Source organism: Hemibagrus wyckioides, linkage group LG18, assembly GCF_019097595.1.
Source record: "Hemibagrus wyckioides isolate EC202008001 linkage group LG18, SWU_Hwy_1.0, whole genome shotgun sequence".
NCBI lineage: Eukaryota > Metazoa > Chordata > Actinopteri > Siluriformes > Bagridae > Hemibagrus > Hemibagrus wyckioides.
In genome coordinates this window covers 19,320,125-19,337,534 of record NC_080727.1, presented here as the reverse complement: position 1 = coordinate 19,337,534, position 17,410 = coordinate 19,320,125, and the positions used below count along the sequence as shown (strand labels likewise).

Genomic DNA, 17,410 nt, shown 5'->3' with positions numbered 1-17,410 from the left:
TGAACAAGTTTTTTTTTTTTTTTGTTTTGTTTTTCCCACCCTGTAATTCCTCAAGCCTATTTTGGATAAAAACTACTAACCCTGGAAATAGATATTTACAGAATATATTTATTAATTTTTTTTCTCATTTTCATCCATTATGAGCATTAATATTTTTTTTAATATTACAAACTTGAGATAACAAGCTTAAAATAAAATCTGACTTAAAAAGGAAAATACAAAAGCAATCGGTAAAGTAACAAGACCTTTGTATGTTTTAAAGAAAATATTGAAATCACATTGATTTTGTAATAATTATGTCTTTGCCGTTAAATAACGACCTATTTACAAAAAAATCCTCCTCAACAAGTCGTCCACTTCTCAGTCCAGCTTCTCTTCTTGGAAGAAATCTGCAGCGTTAAGACGTTCCTCGAATTCATCATATTGCTGCATAGAGAGGGGAAAAACAGTGATGAATATGAGGCATTCATCTACCTTTATGCTTTCATTTGCATTAATATACAAATACACAAACCTCTCCAACTCAAAGAATAAACGCAAGCGCGCACACACCTCAGCAATCCAGCCATCCTCCAACAGCTTGTTGAACACTTTATTCACGGTCTCCTTCACCGGCTCTTCTTCATCTCCCTCCTGCGTCTGTTGCTCTGCTTCTTTCTGATCCTCCAGGGCAGTGCGGCAGCGCTCAAACAGATGGTACTTGAAGTGTTTAAGCGCGTGATACACCTCGGTCCGGCTGGCACAGACAGAGCCCACAAAGAACGTCTGCAATATTTGGTACAGACATTTGGATTTTTAGTATGGTTTTCTTTTCTAGTTACATTTACACCTGAGTGAAAATGACATTTACAGCACTGCACTCTTGAGGAGCTGACTGGTCAGAGATCAAGATGTTGGACAGTGGCTCGGATAATAGCACCAGCTGTAGATCGAACCACAGGTTTATTTTATATTTATGTGCTTGTTTCTACAGTAACAGCTCGTATAGCGTGACCCGTACGGCAGACGCTCCTCGTAATCTGAACCTAATAATTGACTGATGTAAAGAATGTAAAGAGAGCGAGAGTCAGGCTGGTGTGGGAATCACAGTGATTAACTAACTGCTTTCCACAACATTAAACGTAAATAAAAATGTAATTAGAACATATCAATTTGAATAAATAAAAAAAAAATGGCTGTGGTATAAGAGGAATAAAATACTTTGAGACATACTCAAAAATAATCAAATTAACACATCGCACTGTCATAAACAGCTCAAAGTGGAGTCACTGAAAACCTACGGTGATGTAGAATGCAACAAGGTAAGAATTTGAGAGATTATGTTTGATTAAACAATAAAGATCACTGGGTTTGTTACCTGCGAGTCATCAGGCATGAACTGGTCTTCCTGCAGCGTGTGGTTGTGATACAGCTGCCCGGACAGACGCACGCAGAAGCGTCCGTTTCGGTGGAGCTCACATGCTTCGCAGCCCTTCGAGCGGATGTTCACCATTCTAACTCGCACTTTGGGATAACACTCAACCCGCTCCTTATTAAAAAAAACCCCCACAAGGAATACGTTTTTGCATCGTGTTGTACATAATCAGCGTGTATACGCTATACAGGCACACACAAAAAAGTTTTTTATTCATTCCTACCTTGTAGCGGTCTTTCCAGCGGCTCCTCTGCTTTAGATTTTCCAGCCGCGGGAGCACGAGGCGCTCGTCAAAGTGACGCAATGACGATTTCATCTCTTCGGCGTACCGCTTTGTCCGCTCGCCGTCTGCAGTAACGAGTAAACAAACCTATTCGTGACTCATTAAAGCATTTAATGACATTATTATTTCCTGTATGTTCAAGTCTTGAGCGTATACCAGAAAGGATTTTGTGAGTATTTTGGGTGCTACAGAGAGAAATTAATGTAGACAGTACATGACCTTGAGCACCTGTGGTCAAAAGGAGAGTTTTTTGAAACTTACAGAGAATGAGAGTCTAAAAGGATAAATACTTTTGAAGAATGGAAAGAAAATGTTTGTTCTGAGAAATAAAGCCAGCCAGCTACATATTTTCAAAGCACTGTGACACAGTGCAGCTTAACAGACTCTGAGGACAAAAATGAAAACCATACCATAAAGTGACTTGAGGAAGGATGTGTCCAGTGCGTTGATCAGCAAGGCTTTGACCACCAGCTGAAAGTGGGCGAACTGAGATCCGGTGATGACTACAATTTAAAATTTATCAGAAGCGTAAACAAATAACCAAATGTACATACACATTTTCTCTTAACTACTATACAACTTAGAAGTCTTACACTCGCGTGGAAGGTGAGAGCGGAAGTTCTTTTCGTCCGTTTTAACCACTTCTTCCTCTTCCTCTCCCTCTTTCTGCTCTTCATCCTCTACAATGAAGTCCTTCAGGCTGTCACTGTCTGCCTGCTTTTCTTCTTCACTGCTGTCTATCAAGCGAATGTTGTCCTCCTCGCTAGACTCGTTGTCAGAGGTTTGCACTTCTTTTTTGTCTTCAGGTTTGTTTTCTGCAACTTCAACCTCCTCTGATTCCTGAATGACAACACATTCTGAACTGCTTAATGACATTCGGTGGCCATTTTATTAGGTACACTTACTGCTCTTATTAGCAGAGACACCAACAGTACTGTTCACTCCACTTTCACACTCAAACCCCCCTGATTCTGCCATAATCAGAAGACCAAAACAAATCCAGGACTGATTACTGACTAGATTATGTCTTGGTGGTGGTCTATTCTAAGCATGGCAGTGATGCCGTGTGACAATTTATTGGTTGTGGCAGAGGTAAAGAAACATCAGGTTGAGTGAGGATGGCCAAGTTTTTAGACAATTCATTAGAAATATTCTTTGTAAGTTCAGTTACAGTTTAATTTTTAACACGTCACACAGACACACACACCATATAGTCCAAATAATCTTATCAGCTCTGTCCTGTTATGTCCTGCGTGGCAACTAATGGACAGTTATTGTATTTACACAACGTATGCCTCATAAATAGGCCAATGATTGCAGATAAAAAAGTACCTAATATTCTGCTCACTGATACATCTGGGTTCTTACCAAGGTTCTGCGCCTGCGCAGTGGTGTACCTGACTTTCTCTTTTTCAACAGCTCCATCAGTTTCTTTTTCCTCTCTTTCCTCTTGGCAGCAGCTCCTCTAGCTTCCCCTTCTCCTTCCTTCTCCTTGCCAGTTTCACCCTCGGAGTCGGAAAGCTTGAGTCGTTTTTTCCCCGAAGCTTTCCGGACAGGCTCAGTTCCCACGTCGCTGTCCGAAGAGTCGCTCGTGCCGTCGTCATCCAGGATGCTCGCGCTGGCCGACCTCTTCCGCCGTCGGCGCGACACGGCGCACTTCTCGTCGTCCGTCCCGCCGCTGTCGTCTCTCGCATCCGCCCGTTTGGGCGCTGGAGAATCACCGGAGTCGTCGTCGTCCGAGCTGCCGGATGCGTCGTCCGACTCCTGGTACTCGCTCGCGGAGCCGTCGCTGGTCGTCGTGCTGCAGTACGAGCCTTCGTCGCTGTCCTCGAGCATCTGCTCGATCGCGTTCATTTGCGTCTTTCTCCGGTCGATGCGGGACGCGAGAGCCGCGCGTCTCCGCCGCATGCCTATGATTTTCATAACCTCTACGACAAGAACAACCGATTAGCTCTAATCGACTGTTAGACCAAACATGGACGCAGTTTAGTTAATACGCACACAGTTTTTAACAAGAAAGCTAGCAACAGCGAACAAAGGAAGGACAAGAATCCTGAATGAGCATGAAATAAAAATTATGCCTTAATTTCTCTCTGTCTAAAACAATGAAGAAGTTTATAAAAACCTGAATTTCGCCCAAGACTACAGTGTAGAAAGACTAGTCCCGCGATTTTTGAGGGGGTGTGTCTGTTTTGCTTTTGCTGTTCCTCTAGGAGCTGCACCTCTACCAGAACTAGTGCGTCATCTAGCGGTATGGAGTACACTCCCTTCTGCGTCACACATGTCAAGGCCAGGACCTGTTCTAAAGGTTCAAATACGGTCCACCAAATAATTCTAAATCGTAATTGTTTCACGTGCTATACTTCACTTGAAAGAGCTAGTCTCTTTTATTACACAAAGAGGGCAATAAACACAGTGCCATTAACACTGACAAAATATGCTAGCGATATGCTGTATGGCCAAAGGTTTGTGGACAACGACCTGACCATCATACCCGTCTTCTTCTTCTTTCGGCTTTTCCCTTCAGGGGTCACCACAGCGAATCATCTCTCTCCACCTATTCCTATCTTCTGCATCCTCAACACTTACACCCACTAGCTTCATATCCTCTTCTCTCTCTGTCTACACACTCTCCTTCCTCCTCTACCTCTTCGACCAACAGTAGCCCAAGTTCCACCAGTGCCCTGTAGGTCACCTCGACTGATCCGGTATGAAATATTTTACGCCAGATGCCCTTCCTGATGCAACCCTCTCTATTTATCTGGGCTTGGGACCGGCAGAGAAGTCACTGGACTGTGACCCCCATGGCTAGATTCTGAACTCTTCTAGTTTGAACCCCTGTGCCCAAAGAATTGTGAATTTCACTTTGGGATGAATAAAGTATGTATGTATGTATGTATGTATGTATGTATGTATGTATGTATGTATGTATGTATGTATCTATCTATCTATCTATCTATCTATCTATCTATCTATCTATCTATCTATCTATCTAAATGAAAGATTTCAAGTGTCCTGCACAGAGCCCTGACCTCAATCCCACTGACTACCTTTGGGCTAGGAACTGGAATGCTAACTGTACCACAGGTCTTCTTGTCCCAAATCACTAATTCTCTTGGTGTCCACAAACTTTTGGCTGCTTAATGTGTATGATGCTTCACTAGCAAACTAAAAAGTGACATATAATCCCTAATGCCAAGTTGTTTAATATATTTCCAATTAAGACCATTTTAATCCCAGGTCTTAACGAAATATTACTTACACAAGGCTAAACCCTAATTTGAAAGATTCTTGTTAATGAACTGTGTAAATCTTTTCATTAGTAAAAAGAGTTTTGTGACAAGTTACACTATCCACACAAAAGATGCACTCTAATTAATATTTTGTTCAATTAAATCAGTTTATTGTATTTAAATCTTGTGTATTTCTACATCAGCTGAATCCATATTTAGGAATGTTTGAGGGAAACTGCTTATTTTAGTACATTTTTATTAAACTGTAAACTCCAAATGGAGTACCTTTTTGGTTAACTATACATACAATATTGGGGATCATACATATTTTATTAACAATCATTTCAAATATTATGACCAGATAAAAATTTCACCATCATATCCAGCAGATAAAAGGTATTCTCCTTTATGGTCAAAAATAACACTCTGAACAGCATCATTGTGTCCTAAAAGACTGGACACATGTGAAGACGCCACTTCCACCAGCTTCACCTCATGATCGTTGCTTGCGACTGCTAGCACCTGTCCATTTGGACTAAAGGCCACTTGGTTGCTAGGGTGAGGTCCGGTATCCATGGTGATCATGGCTGATATGTTCCTTACATCCCATAATTTCACAATGCCATAGGAATCACAGGAAGCTATCATGTCTCCCATAGCGTTAAAGGTTGCACTGTTGCACGAGTGCCTGTGCCCGTAGAACGTTTGAGCACAGAGTCCAGCACGGGCATCCCACAGTGAAATGGTTTTATCAGCAGAGCAGGTGAGCAGAATGTTAGAGAAGGGCACAAAGCTAATACTGTTCACTGAGTCGATGTGGCCACGCAGCGTGTAGCGACAGCGCTCACTGTTAAGGTCCCACACTTTGCCTGTGTTGTCCATAGAGCAAGAGGCTACAAAGTCCCCACAGGAGTGGAAGGAACATCCCCAGGTGGCGTGAGTGTGGCCTTCCAGGGTCAGAACGCAACAGGATTTGGCAAAGTCCCAGATCCTCACTGTGGTGTCTCCACTGGTCGTGGCCAAATAGTGTCCACTGGGGTGGAAGCTACAGGAAGACAGCCAGTCAGTATGACCCTCACCAGTCATGATCATCTCCCCTTCTGGCATCCCCCAAAGCCTCCAAAGGTGATCATCACTTGCAGAAGCTACAAGCAGTTTGCGCGGATGGAGAGCTAGATAGCTCACAGCCATAGTGTGGGCTTTGATGTAATTTTTCACAGAGAATCCGGATATTTTGGTGATTTGCGCAGACAGGGCTTTTATTTGGGGCAGGAAGGGATTTATCCGTGTGCTGGCTGGGAACTCAGAATCTTTTAAATGTTTGGTAGTAGTGTTCTTAGTCGGGTCTTTGGCAAGGTCATAAGTCGCCACCTTATCAACTGATGGTTTGGTAGCTCGCTCTGGACTACGGCTATTGTGAACCTCGTTTTCTTTTTGAAATCTGCGGGTTCCAGGGGAGGAGCATGAATTACACAGAGCACTATCTAGGTTTTGAACTTGACTGGAGACTCTGTCTCTCTCAATACTGACCAACATCTTCTGCCTCAGAGCTGTCTGATACTTCTCATTCAGTTGTTTCAAAGCAGGGCTATAAGACTCGTAGTGTTTCTTTAGCCTTCGGATGTCCTCGATCACTCTGTTTTTCTCTTGCACCACACGCTTATGCTGCAGCCTATGGAAATCCCGTTCCTTCTGAAGCTTCACGATGGTCTCTCCAGCTTGGAAGGCAGCCTGCTTGTAGCTGTCTCGCTCTCTTTGGACGTTTTTCAGCTCGTTGTCCAGCAGCTGGTTTTGTGTGTATATATCAGGCACCAATCCCACCTGGTGTGTTTTGAGCGTGCCTTTATGTAGCATCTCAAACCATTCTTTCTGGAAGCAGTCTAATGTTTTGCTCATTCCTGTTTTCACAAGAAAGTTGCGAAGAAAATCATCCACAACTTCAGGGACGGGGCTTTGTAGTTTCTGGGGTGGGGAAAGTATCCGCTCTGGTACCAACTCAGACTCTTTAGTAAGATTACGCAGAACTTCAGCTGCAGTTTCCAAATCCTCTTCTTCAGTCACACTCTCCTCTTCAACACTAATCTCTTCATACTCAAACCCATCTTCAGAGGCTTCTGGAATGGACACTTTTTCCAGATAATATGGTCCTTCAACAGATTCTGTGTCGCATACTGCTGCCATTTTGCCTTTTATCCAGTGTCAGTGCCTGGCCGTTTGTTATTATCGCTTGTGTATTGTCACCATGGGCACACGCTTGGAGACGATGCCATTACCGTAATTACCACATAAACACTTCATTAACATCAATTTTAAAACAAAATGAAACAATCGTTCCAATTCAAAGCAGTTTAAATCCTCTTTCTACATGTGTAAATGTATAATAAAACGTATACTTATTTAAAAGTCATATGTATTAAACGTGTTTCAATTAAAAGACATTTCTACATTCGAGCCATTTAATTTCATGACTTTTTTTTTTCTTCACACGGAATCATGAGTGTTTGTGGACCGTATTATGGAAAATATTCGCATATTCATTACATTTAGATTTAATAATACGACAGTCATGCTATCATAATGTGGCATTTGAGGGATAATCCAGCTGCAGAATTTAATGTGTGCGTATATACAGGGGTTTAGGGTAACTTGGATATATTACGTGCTTGGGTGCAAAAGCTCGTTGTTTTAATCAAAATGTAGTTTACATTTTGTTATTAATTAGTGTATGCTAAACAAACAAACGAAGAATAAATAAATAAATAAATAAATAAATAAATAAATAAATAAATAAATATTACTAGAGTAAAATGCTGGTCTTCTATTAAACAGTTGTTGCCAAACAAATATATTTTATCTACGTATAGCTACATTAAACAGACATTTAGTAAGAGCTTCACTGTAATTTATAGTTGTTTGAAATTATTACATTTTATTGTGACAAATATGAAAAAAACATTTAAGGAAAAATAAAGAAAAATGCTCTGTAAGAAATAGTAACGTCTTCGCAACACTGCGGTTCTTTCTGAAGGCACGGTTAAACTAACCGCACATATATTTTAGGGGCGCGGCTTTTAGATACTTAACGGTAATAGCAATGAAAGCGCTTTTTAATCTATTGCAAAAATAGATATTTCAAATCGTTAGATGATAAAAACCCCTCTCAGATCACTTCAACAGGACCTACTCCATATTTCCCAATAAAGATAAAAAAATTTTTACTGTGGAATTTCTTTTTAATTCATCCTCAAAGTCACCATATCTGCCAATACAGCAAGAGGCATTATTTAATCTATTGTAAAATGCATATTTTAAATATTTAGTTGATAAAATCAGCTCAGATCACTTCAGCAGGACCTACTCTATGCTCACAATAAAGAACATACAATTTGAATGTGGAATTTCTTTTTAATTCATCCTTAAGTCACCATATCTGAACTACCACTTTGAAATATCTATTTTATAATGGATTAAAAGTACCTCTTGGCACAACTATATTTTTAGATTAGATTAGATTCAACTTTATTGTCATTAGACATGTACAAGTACAAGGCAATGAAATGCAGTTTAACATCTAACCAGAAGTGCGATGAGCAGCAACTGCTTTATATACAGTAATATAGATAGTCTAATATATACAGATAAGGACTTATGTACAAATAGGAGCAGTACTATGGAGATAATTACAGTGGGTATATACAGTATTGATATACAGATGTATGTGCTATGGACATGATATACAGAATACTACGGATACTATGGATTATATTGGGAGATATGGTGACTTTGAAGGGAAATTTCCACAGAAGAATTGTTTGATTTTTTTTTTTTTTTTTGTGGGCATAGAGTAGGTCCTGCTGAAGTGATCTGGGGTGGTTTCATGGACTAACACTTTGAAATATGCATTTAATGGAAAAATTATATTACAGACGTAGTGACTTTTGAAGATACAGTAAAATAAATCTGATCTTTTTTTCTGGCTTAATGCAATTTTGTGTCTCTTAAATCTTATTTTCCCCCATTCTTAAAATGAGAAGGGTTATAAAATGTTTTGCCCTATACTGTGTTAATTGTTATTTATACTGTGAATTGTTTGTATTAGTTTTGTTACGTATTCATTTTTACGTTCTTTTTGTAGTACCTTCTTTGGCGGTGGTGTAGGAGCTCACTTTTCTCTTTCAGTGCTATTACAGTCAAGTATGTAAAAGCCGCGCCCCTAAAATATATACGTGAGTTTGACCCTGCTTTCAGAAAGAGCGGCGGCCTTAACCGCAGTTTCGCAACTGAATGAAATAAGCAGATTCGTTTCTTCCATGAGTTATTAAATAAATGATTTTTAACTGACTACACTTGCTAAACGATGCTTTTATGCCAATGTTCATATATAAAATAAAAACATGCATTAAAATAATATTTTTCAGCGTCATTCTCGAGTGATGCAATAACATTCAGACTAACTTCCATAATAATAATTTAAAATAAAACACTGACCCATAAATGTATTAAATTAGAATAAAGTCTTCTAGTTTGTTGTAGGTTGTAAGACATACCCTATATCAGCAAAAGTTTTTGGACACCCCTCTAAATCAGTGAATTCAGGTTTTGTTTCCCGGGGTTGGGCTCGGCCCCTTAGTTCCAGTGAATGGAACTCTTAATGCTTCAGTATACCAAGACATTTTGGACAATTTCATGCTCCGAACTTTGTGGGAGTTTGGGCATAACCCCTTCCTGTTCCAACATGACTGCATAAAGACATGGATGTCAAGTTTAGTGTGGAGGAACTTGACTGGCCTGCACAGAGTCCTGCCCTCAACCCAGATAGAACACCTTTGGGATGAATTAGAGCAGAGGCCTTCTCATTCAACATCAGTGCCTGACCTCACAAATGCGCTTCTAGGGGAATGGTCAAAAATTCCCATAAACACACTCCTAAACCTTGTGGAAAGCCTTCCCAGAAGAGTTGAAGCTGTTATAGTTTAGAAAGGATGTGACAACTTCATATTAAATTCATGTGCATGTGAAGGCAGACGTCCCAGGTTTGGCCTGGCTCGCACTCTAATTCATCCCATCAGGTTGAGGTCAGGACTCGGTGCAGGCCAGTCATGTTCCTCAACACTAAACTCACTTATCCATGTCTTTATGGACCTTGCTTTGTGCTCTGGTGTACAGTCATGTTGGAACAGGAAGGGGTCATCCCCAAACTGTTCCCACAAAGTTGGGAGCATGAAATTGTCCAAAATGCATTAAGTATGCTGAAGCATTTTCTCTCACTGGAACTAAGGGGCCAAGCCCAACCCCTGAAAAACAACACCTGAATTCAGTGATTTGGAGGGGCGTCCCAAAACTTTTGGCAATATAGTGTATCTTATAGAGAGAAGACAGGAATGCCACATTTTAAGCAGCAGGGGGCGCTCACACTCCGCAAACATAAATTTTACCACTATGTAGGCTATTATTCACCAAATCTACACAGTATTCATCAGTCATCATATTTACACCGTGTCCGGTCATAATTTTATGAAAGTGAACTCATCACATATTATGTCATGTGTAAAAGCACGGAAAAAATTTAATATATACTTTTTTGTATAACCCTTTTTAATAAGATACATCTGTGATGTATTTTTAACAGTTACAAAGAATATAGAATTATAAAAATACATATTACATGTTTTTATTGTATAAGGAATGTACCTCTGTATATAATTTAGGGAAAAAGCAATTTATCAGTAGAAAAAAAAAATCTGGATAATGAATCTAAATACTGCAAAAACTTATAAATTTATCAGTATATCTTCTACTTCGCATTTTTCTTTAACTATATTTGACATTTGATCAAATGGGAGTAGTGGGGTGGGGGTTGTCTGGTTTCTCTTCATTATCATACATGACTCTGCATCTTTTACAAGTAATCCTTCCCCTCTCTGCTTCCTCTGTTTCCTTTTTCTGTCTTCCAAATTTGCATCTTGCAGTGTGTGTTTAGTAGCAGTATATGAATGTATGCTTTTGACCTGCAATTAGTATCGCAAACATAATGGCACATATTGTACTGTATAAGAAATGCACAAATGCATATACTACAGGAAAAAATGGCAATTACATGAAAAATATGCATAAAACATAAAGACATAAAAAATCTTGATACTGTAGTAAAACAAAAATGATGACACAGGGTCAAAAAAAATAAACCTGTTTATCAAAACCACAGTCACATGTTTTTATTACTCCATCATCATCATCATCCTTCAGAAAAAAGAGTAATAAAGTGTCCTTTTTTTGTCTATAGGGTGGCACTATATCAAGGGTACTCTTTTAGTACATTCAGTGTGTATTTGTTTGTTTGTTTGTTTGTTTGTTTGTTTCTTTCTTTCTTTCTTTCTTTCTTTTATTTTATTTTATTTTATTTTATTTTATTTTATTTTATTTTATTTTATTTTATTTAAAATCTCTCTAAAAGGTATCATTTAAATTACAAAATTATGTAATTTTGTATATATATATATATATATATATATATATATATATATATATATATATATCCTCTTATACACATACATAGATATATATCACATATATATCTATGTGTGTTTCCTGGTGAAAGATTAAAGGCTACATACATATGAAAGCTATGAAAAGGAAAAGGTAGAACCACAATGAATGTTAGTTCCCTGAAAGTGGCTTAAAACAATACGACAAAAATATCGACACTATATTTTCATGAATACACAAATGAATATGTCAATATATGAATATTTTCATGAAGAATGAATGAATTAAAGAAACGATTTAGAGTATCAGTTACAAATTGTTAAACTACTGTAACACCCAGTGTTGCTGTTGGTGTAGCCTATTATTTTCCTATTTTTCAGACAGACCTGTCTCTCACTCTCTCTTTCTCTCTCTCTCTCTCTCTCTCTCTCTCACACACACACACACACACACAGAGAGAGAGAGAGAGAGACGCAGACACAGACACAGACACAGACACTGCTGTCTATTATCATCATGAATGTGATGATTGAAATCGAGCTCACGGCACCGAGCCTTTCTCTCAGTGGCCAATCAGAGGAAGAGCAGCGGGAAGCTGAAACATCAGTAGCCTACAAATGTGAGTGAGGGCACCAGTGTGGAGAGACACAGAGAGACCCAGAGACCCGGAAAATCCCGTCCATGACAGCTACAGACATGAGCGCTCCGGCTGAAGAGGGAATCCGAGCCAATTGCAAGTGCAAGTCGCCTACTTTATTCTCTTCATACTGCATTGAAAGCATATTGGGCAGAAGTCCTCTCAAAGTCAGGCTCCTCGGGATGCAAAGTCTGACCGCAGCTCTTCGGACAGAGGAACACCAAGGTGGGTATCACTTCAGCAAAGCTGGCTTTAATCCTGATGTGCTGACATTGCGTTCTGCTCCACAAGTTGTCAAAATGTACCCTTTCCTATTCATAACAACTACAGACAGGGGCAGGTCAAATTACACAATAAACTACAAGGTTTCTATTGAACTTTCTTCCTGTAATGTTATGTTCGTTTATTTTTTTTTGTAATAACAGAAATTAAATTAAACAGTCTATTGCCGCTCCGCTACCTATTTAGGGACCGTCGTAAAACTACCGTAATGTTCCTAAGCGTGAAAAGTAATAAGTACCGTATCTCCACCAACTTGTGAAGTATTTCCACAATATCTTCACCATGCCTTGCATGGCACATGTGTTACTTTAAAAATAAACGATTTATATCTATTAAGGTTTCAGAATTGTATGTAAAGGACAAACTAATCAGGCTTATTTTTAATGTATCATTCATTTATTTTTTAATAATAGCTGCATCCTGGTGGTGGATCCGGAGTCATTCCCAGGAGCACTGGGTGTGAAGTAGGAATAGATCCTAGGTCTATTGTAAATAAATAACTTTTAAAACCATTACGTCAACACCTCAACTTTAAAAAACAGATCAAAATGACCTTTTTTTGTTTCACATTACTGATTTTATATGAACTGTAATAGTTTCCAGCTTAACGTCCTGAATGCATGCTCTTTTTTTTATTGTTTACGCAGGAAAAGGTTTACTCTAGTTTCCTCACAGTGTCCAGAAAATAATAATAATAATAATAATTTTTTAAAAAGCAGATTCGTGAACTGATAGTGCTAAATTGTGCCTAGGTGTGAACATGCTGCTCTGTGGTGGGCAGGCGATCTATAGGGGTGAATTCGCCTGCTTTGTGCCCAGTGGTATTAAAACTGGCTCTGTATCCACTGTAACACTGACCAGGAATAAGCTCCAGGATAAAACTTTAAGTTAAGGCAAGAGAAGTTATTTTTTTCTCTTTTACTCAAGTTGTCATGAGTAGAGACATTGTCTTGAGAGCTTCTGAGATTAAACGACTGTTAGATTCAAGCTGAGTTTACTTGCGTTTTCTACGTTTAACCATCTTGAAAAATCTTACAGTCAGCGGTAGACGAATAAATAAACTTTAAAGTACGTTAAAATACAACGCACTTCATTCTGTCACGCAGTCTATTTTTCTCTGAGAGGGTTTTAATCTGTCTATCTATCTATCTATCTATCTATCTATCTATCTATCTATCTATCTATCTATCTATCTATCTATCTATCTATCTATCTATCTATCTATCTATCTATATGTGTGTGTGTGTAAATTGGAAAAACCTTGTCACAATGGTTGTGAAAATCGTTAAAAAATAAACCATCTATTTTTAGCTGGGCCAAATTTGCCTCCTCACACGGACCTGCAGCTGCCACCCAAACTGCGGCCCCCGTTCAGTCCACGGCGAGAAGACGAGCTGGAGAGCGCACAAGGAGACGAGCTGGAGAGCGCACGAGGAACCGAGCTGGAGCTCAGAGCAGGTCTAAACTCCTGCTACCCGGAACATGAACTCATCAGTTCTCTAAAAAATCGAGCTGCTCAGGATAAAGTAGACCCGGATAAGAGCAGAGAGCCTGGGGACACGCGTCTCTCCCCGGCACCTGAGGACGAACTGAGAGAGAAAAAGACAAACACCAAGGACAGCGAGGACGGTGTGTACGTGTCGCCGAGCAGTGATGCCGAAGACGGGACACTGAGACGCAAACAGAGGAGATACAGGACTACGTTTACAAGTTACCAGCTAGATGAACTGGAAAGGGCTTTCCAAAAGACGCACTACCCTGACGTATTCACCAGGTACACACCTACAGAGTTTATTTACATCTGCATGGACCTGACCATTGTTAAAGGAATAATTACAGTACTAAATTAACTGGTGCAGTATTTGTGTGTGTCTTTATCAGCTAACCTTCATTGACATATAAATAATTAAATTAATGATTAAATACTTAAACATCTACATTTCTCAATCTTAAGCTTAGATGGGCAAAGATGAAAAAATTAATTGAACACTAATATTGTGCTATAACTAATTATAAATTGCAATAAAGTATCATTTTATATATGTAAATAGAAGCCTTAAATAGAAGCCGAAAAATAGATATTTGTGTAGCTCTCAAAAAATTGCGAGCAATAAATATGTCACAAATATTTGTAAATCGTAAAATACCAATTTTGTAGGCTAATATAGCAAATATGGTATTATTGAATCATAATAGGTTTATCTAATAAACCTTACTATGTTTTATAGACTGGATAAACACGTGCATGGTTGAATTGTCATATCCGTCCAACTTATTAAATAAATTGTTTAGTATTTTAAGCACAAAAAAGGCATATAATTCATGCTTGTAAAAGTAAAAAAAAAAAGAAAAGGAATCGAGACAGACATTGTAACGAGGCTAATAATGTTTTTAACAGTTTATATTTCGTTTTGATTTCCATTTCAGAGAGGAATTAGCCATGAGGCTCGATTTGACGGAAGCGCGCGTACAAGTAAGTGCATTTATAGGGTTTTCTTTCTTTATTGTTTTCCTTTTTTCATATCAAGCTGAATTGTTTCATATGATATTTCTTACTATGAAAACAGCGTATGAAAAAAAAAGAAAAGAAAATAAACCAACAGTGTGCAAATAAAACAAAGCAAACAAACAAAAATAAAAACAATACAATAAAATACGCGTGTTTTTAAGAGTCCGGAATTTTATATGCGCAAAAGTTAATTAATGTTGAGCTGGAATATCTGAAAACTACTAGATCATGGTGATAGGTTTAGCAATTAAAGAGTGTTTAATATTATTGGCCAAGTTTAAGAAGTGATTGACTGAATAATTATAAATCAGAAAATTAATCATAGTTTCTGTTTAGCTCTCCTTTCATTGTCCAATTCTCATCTCTACTCTCTCTTATACAATATCTGTGCTATTTATGCTCCCTTCTGTCCTAGCCACGACTATTTCTTTTAATATAGTTGAATTAATACAGTGCTCAACAGCTTATATACAGCAGCATATACACTGTACTATGTGTATTTTAGTTCTAAAAGGAAATATAAATGTTTTGGGAATGATTTCAGCATTTCCTGCTCCCGAAACACATCTAATGTAATTTATAATGTTTGAAATGTTGTTAATGAGATGTATTGATAGAAAAATTAAAGCTGTCTGTGCAAGTTTTAAATGATTTTACTGGATTACTGAATTACTGGAGAAATCTATCTGCTTTTTATAGTTAAAGAAAAAGGGGGTGGGGTGGGGTAGGGGGGGTATTTATTCACGTGTCTGCTATGTTACTATCCAAAGTTTTGATTTTCGAAATGCGATTTGCAAAATGATTTATTAGATGATAACCAAATCATCCTTTCTCCCCTTCAGGTCTGGTTCCAGAATCGGCGTGCAAAATGGAGAAAAAGAGAGAAGGCTGGGGTTCAGCCTCATCGTCTAGGCCTTCCATTTCCTGGACCCATCACAGCAGCACAGCCTCTATGCCATTATCTAGGTGGGGGTGCATTTAGCCCCAACCTGCACCCAGGCATGGAGTCAGGGTGGCCTGTCTCCCTCCATGGATTCACCCAGCCCATCCCGAACCCTGTACCCCCAAATCGAATCTGCTCTCTGCTTGGAGCAGCAATGCTCAGACACCCTGCCCTGATTAGTCCCTCCTTTGGAAGGTGAGACTTCTTTAATAATGTTGCATTTGACTAAACTTGTAACTCTTAACTCTGATTAGAAAAAAGAAAGAAAACTGCTTCAGCTCAGAATACCCAAATATCTTCAGACTAGATTTTAGGACATGCCATCAAATAAAATTAAAAAAAAAAACGGCAGCAAAATAAAGTCTTTACATTTCTTTGTCAGATTAATTTAAATGCAGTCAATATAGTTTGCTTAATCTGACTGTACAGCTTCACTGTTTGTCTTTCGTTGCTAACAAAATGTTGCGTAACATGGCATGTTTTTTTCCAACTTGTAACCTGAGTCCAAGCTTTGATTTTCCGTTTTTGGGTTAAGTTGAACACCACACGAGTTCTAGGTTTTAAGCCAAAATACTGTACTATGTTCTTGACCTTGTATGAGTTTTGTGATGTTTTTTAACTGATAACATTTCTAAATGTTAATTCACAGATTCTTCACTCCGTTGGCACTTCAAAGACTGCCTGTTCCCACCACGGAGAATCAAATCCTGCCTCACCTTCACATTCCTGATCCTCCTTCCTCATCTTCATCCACTCTGTGTTCCTCTTCCTCGCCTGTGGATCGCCGTGCATCCAGCATTGCGGCCCTGCGGCTCAAAGCCAGAGAGCATTCGGCTCACATCGGCCACTTCAGCGTCCTCACAGCCGGTACAGCTGAAAAAGAGGCCTAATGTCTCGATTCCTCCACCCAAGACATGAGACCAAAGCTTAAAGTGCACTACAGCATCAAGAGTCCCTTTGGAAACTCACAAGGAACAAAACTCTACTGACTACTGAAGCTTCATGTTGGCTTTAATTGATGGAAGTAATGCCAAAGGGACTTGAGTTCTGTATATTTTACAATGGATTCAAACATTGTGCATTAATTGTATGGATAGGCAGAATATATGTTGGAAAAGAAAAAGCTTTAATGAATAGTCTTCTTGTGTTATTAAAAAAGAAACTTTTATATGTGCTTTTTGTAACTGTGTGAGCCAGAAAACTTAGTTCAGGGAAGAAGAAACCTGCACTTCACTATTTAACTGCTGAATGAGCCAAGAATATGTGAAAATAAAGCTGTGAAGTGAGGTGTTGTTTTGTCTTACAGTTTAAAATGATTAAAACCGGCAGATTGGGTGGCCAGATATGCCGAAAACCCATACTTCTATACCTTTAATTGCTTTAAAAATTAACAAAAATATATAGCATTAAAGCCTCATGATGTAAGAAATCTTATTCTGCAGGTTTAAAGCTTTTAAGAGAGTATGATGTTATTTATGTTGATGGTATATGTTTGCTGAATGCCAGGATTTTGAGCCTCAGCACCTCCACTGACATCCATCTAAATTTAGTCTAAGTTTCTTTCAGCACCATTCACACACATTAAGAAGCTTATTTTGTTCTCCGGTGTTGCTTTGTCCCTTT

The 17,410-nt window shown here is 38.8% G+C and overlaps 3 protein-coding genes across 4 annotated transcripts; 1 reads left to right on the top strand and 2 right to left on the bottom strand.

The window, feature by feature from the left end:
- Positions 1–112: 112 nt before the first annotated feature.
- On the bottom strand, positions 113–3,930 carry ccdc82 (coiled-coil domain containing 82). 2 transcript variants are annotated; one of them, XM_058416022.1, is made up of 8 exons: positions 3,823–3,930; positions 3,066–3,625; positions 2,291–2,537; positions 2,108–2,200; positions 1,638–1,762; positions 1,358–1,528; positions 553–765; positions 113–426 (listed from the first exon to the last, which is right to left on the bottom strand). In XM_058416022.1, the coding sequence occupies exons 2-8, from the start codon at positions 3,618–3,620 to the stop codon at positions 361–363; spliced, it is 1,470 nt and encodes a 489-aa protein (XP_058272005.1). In that variant the 5' UTR covers positions 3,621–3,625; positions 3,823–3,930; the 3' UTR covers positions 113–360. The 2 variants fall into 2 exon arrangements, with proteins under 2 accessions (XP_058272005.1, XP_058272004.1); XM_058416021.1 differs by having other exon boundaries at positions 3,066–3,895.
- Positions 3,931–5,100: 1,170 nt separating this feature from the next.
- LOC131369396 (sperm-associated antigen 16 protein) lies at positions 5,101–7,148 on the bottom strand. Its single transcript, XM_058416020.1, has one exon. The coding sequence runs from the start codon at positions 7,109–7,111 to the stop codon at positions 5,282–5,284; it is 1,830 nt and encodes a 609-aa protein (XP_058272003.1). The 5' UTR covers positions 7,112–7,148; the 3' UTR covers positions 5,101–5,281.
- Positions 7,149–11,898: 4,750 nt separating this feature from the next.
- Positions 11,899–16,997, top strand: arxb (aristaless related homeobox b). Its single transcript, XM_058416064.1, has 5 exons — positions 11,899–12,278; positions 13,647–14,109; positions 14,763–14,808; positions 15,687–15,982; positions 16,437–16,997. The coding sequence occupies exons 1-5, from the start codon at positions 12,098–12,100 to the stop codon at positions 16,675–16,677; spliced, it is 1,227 nt and encodes a 408-aa protein (XP_058272047.1). The 5' UTR covers positions 11,899–12,097; the 3' UTR covers positions 16,678–16,997.
- The last annotated feature ends 413 nt before the right edge of the window (positions 16,998–17,410 follow it).

Excerpts from the sequence above, each read along its gene's own strand:
- LOC131369396 (XM_058416020.1), bottom strand. The coding sequence starts at position 7,111 with ATGGCAGCAGTATGCGACACAGAATCTGTTGAAGGACCATATTATCTG.
- arxb (XM_058416064.1), top strand. The coding sequence starts at position 12,098 with ATGACAGCTACAGACATGAGCGCTCCGGCTGAAGAGGGAATCCGAGCC. Across the intron at positions 14,110-14,762 it reads TACCCTGACGTATTCACCAG|AGAGGAATTAGCCATGAGGC; the intron begins GTACACACCTAC and ends TTTCCATTTCAG. Across the intron at positions 15,983-16,436 it reads ATTAGTCCCTCCTTTGGAAG|ATTCTTCACTCCGTTGGCAC; the intron begins GTGAGACTTCTT and ends GTTAATTCACAG.
- ccdc82 (XM_058416022.1), bottom strand. The coding sequence starts at position 3,620 with ATGAAAATCATAGGCATGCGGCGGAGACGCGCGGCTCTCGCGTCCCGC. Across the intron at positions 1,529-1,637 it reads GCTGGAAAGACCGCTACAAG|GAGCGGGTTGAGTGTTATCC; the intron begins GTAGGAATGAAT and ends TTTTTTAATAAG. Across the intron at positions 766-1,357 it reads TCATGCCTGATGACTCGCAG|ACGTTCTTTGTGGGCTCTGT; the intron begins GTAACAAACCCA and ends CAAATATTGCAG.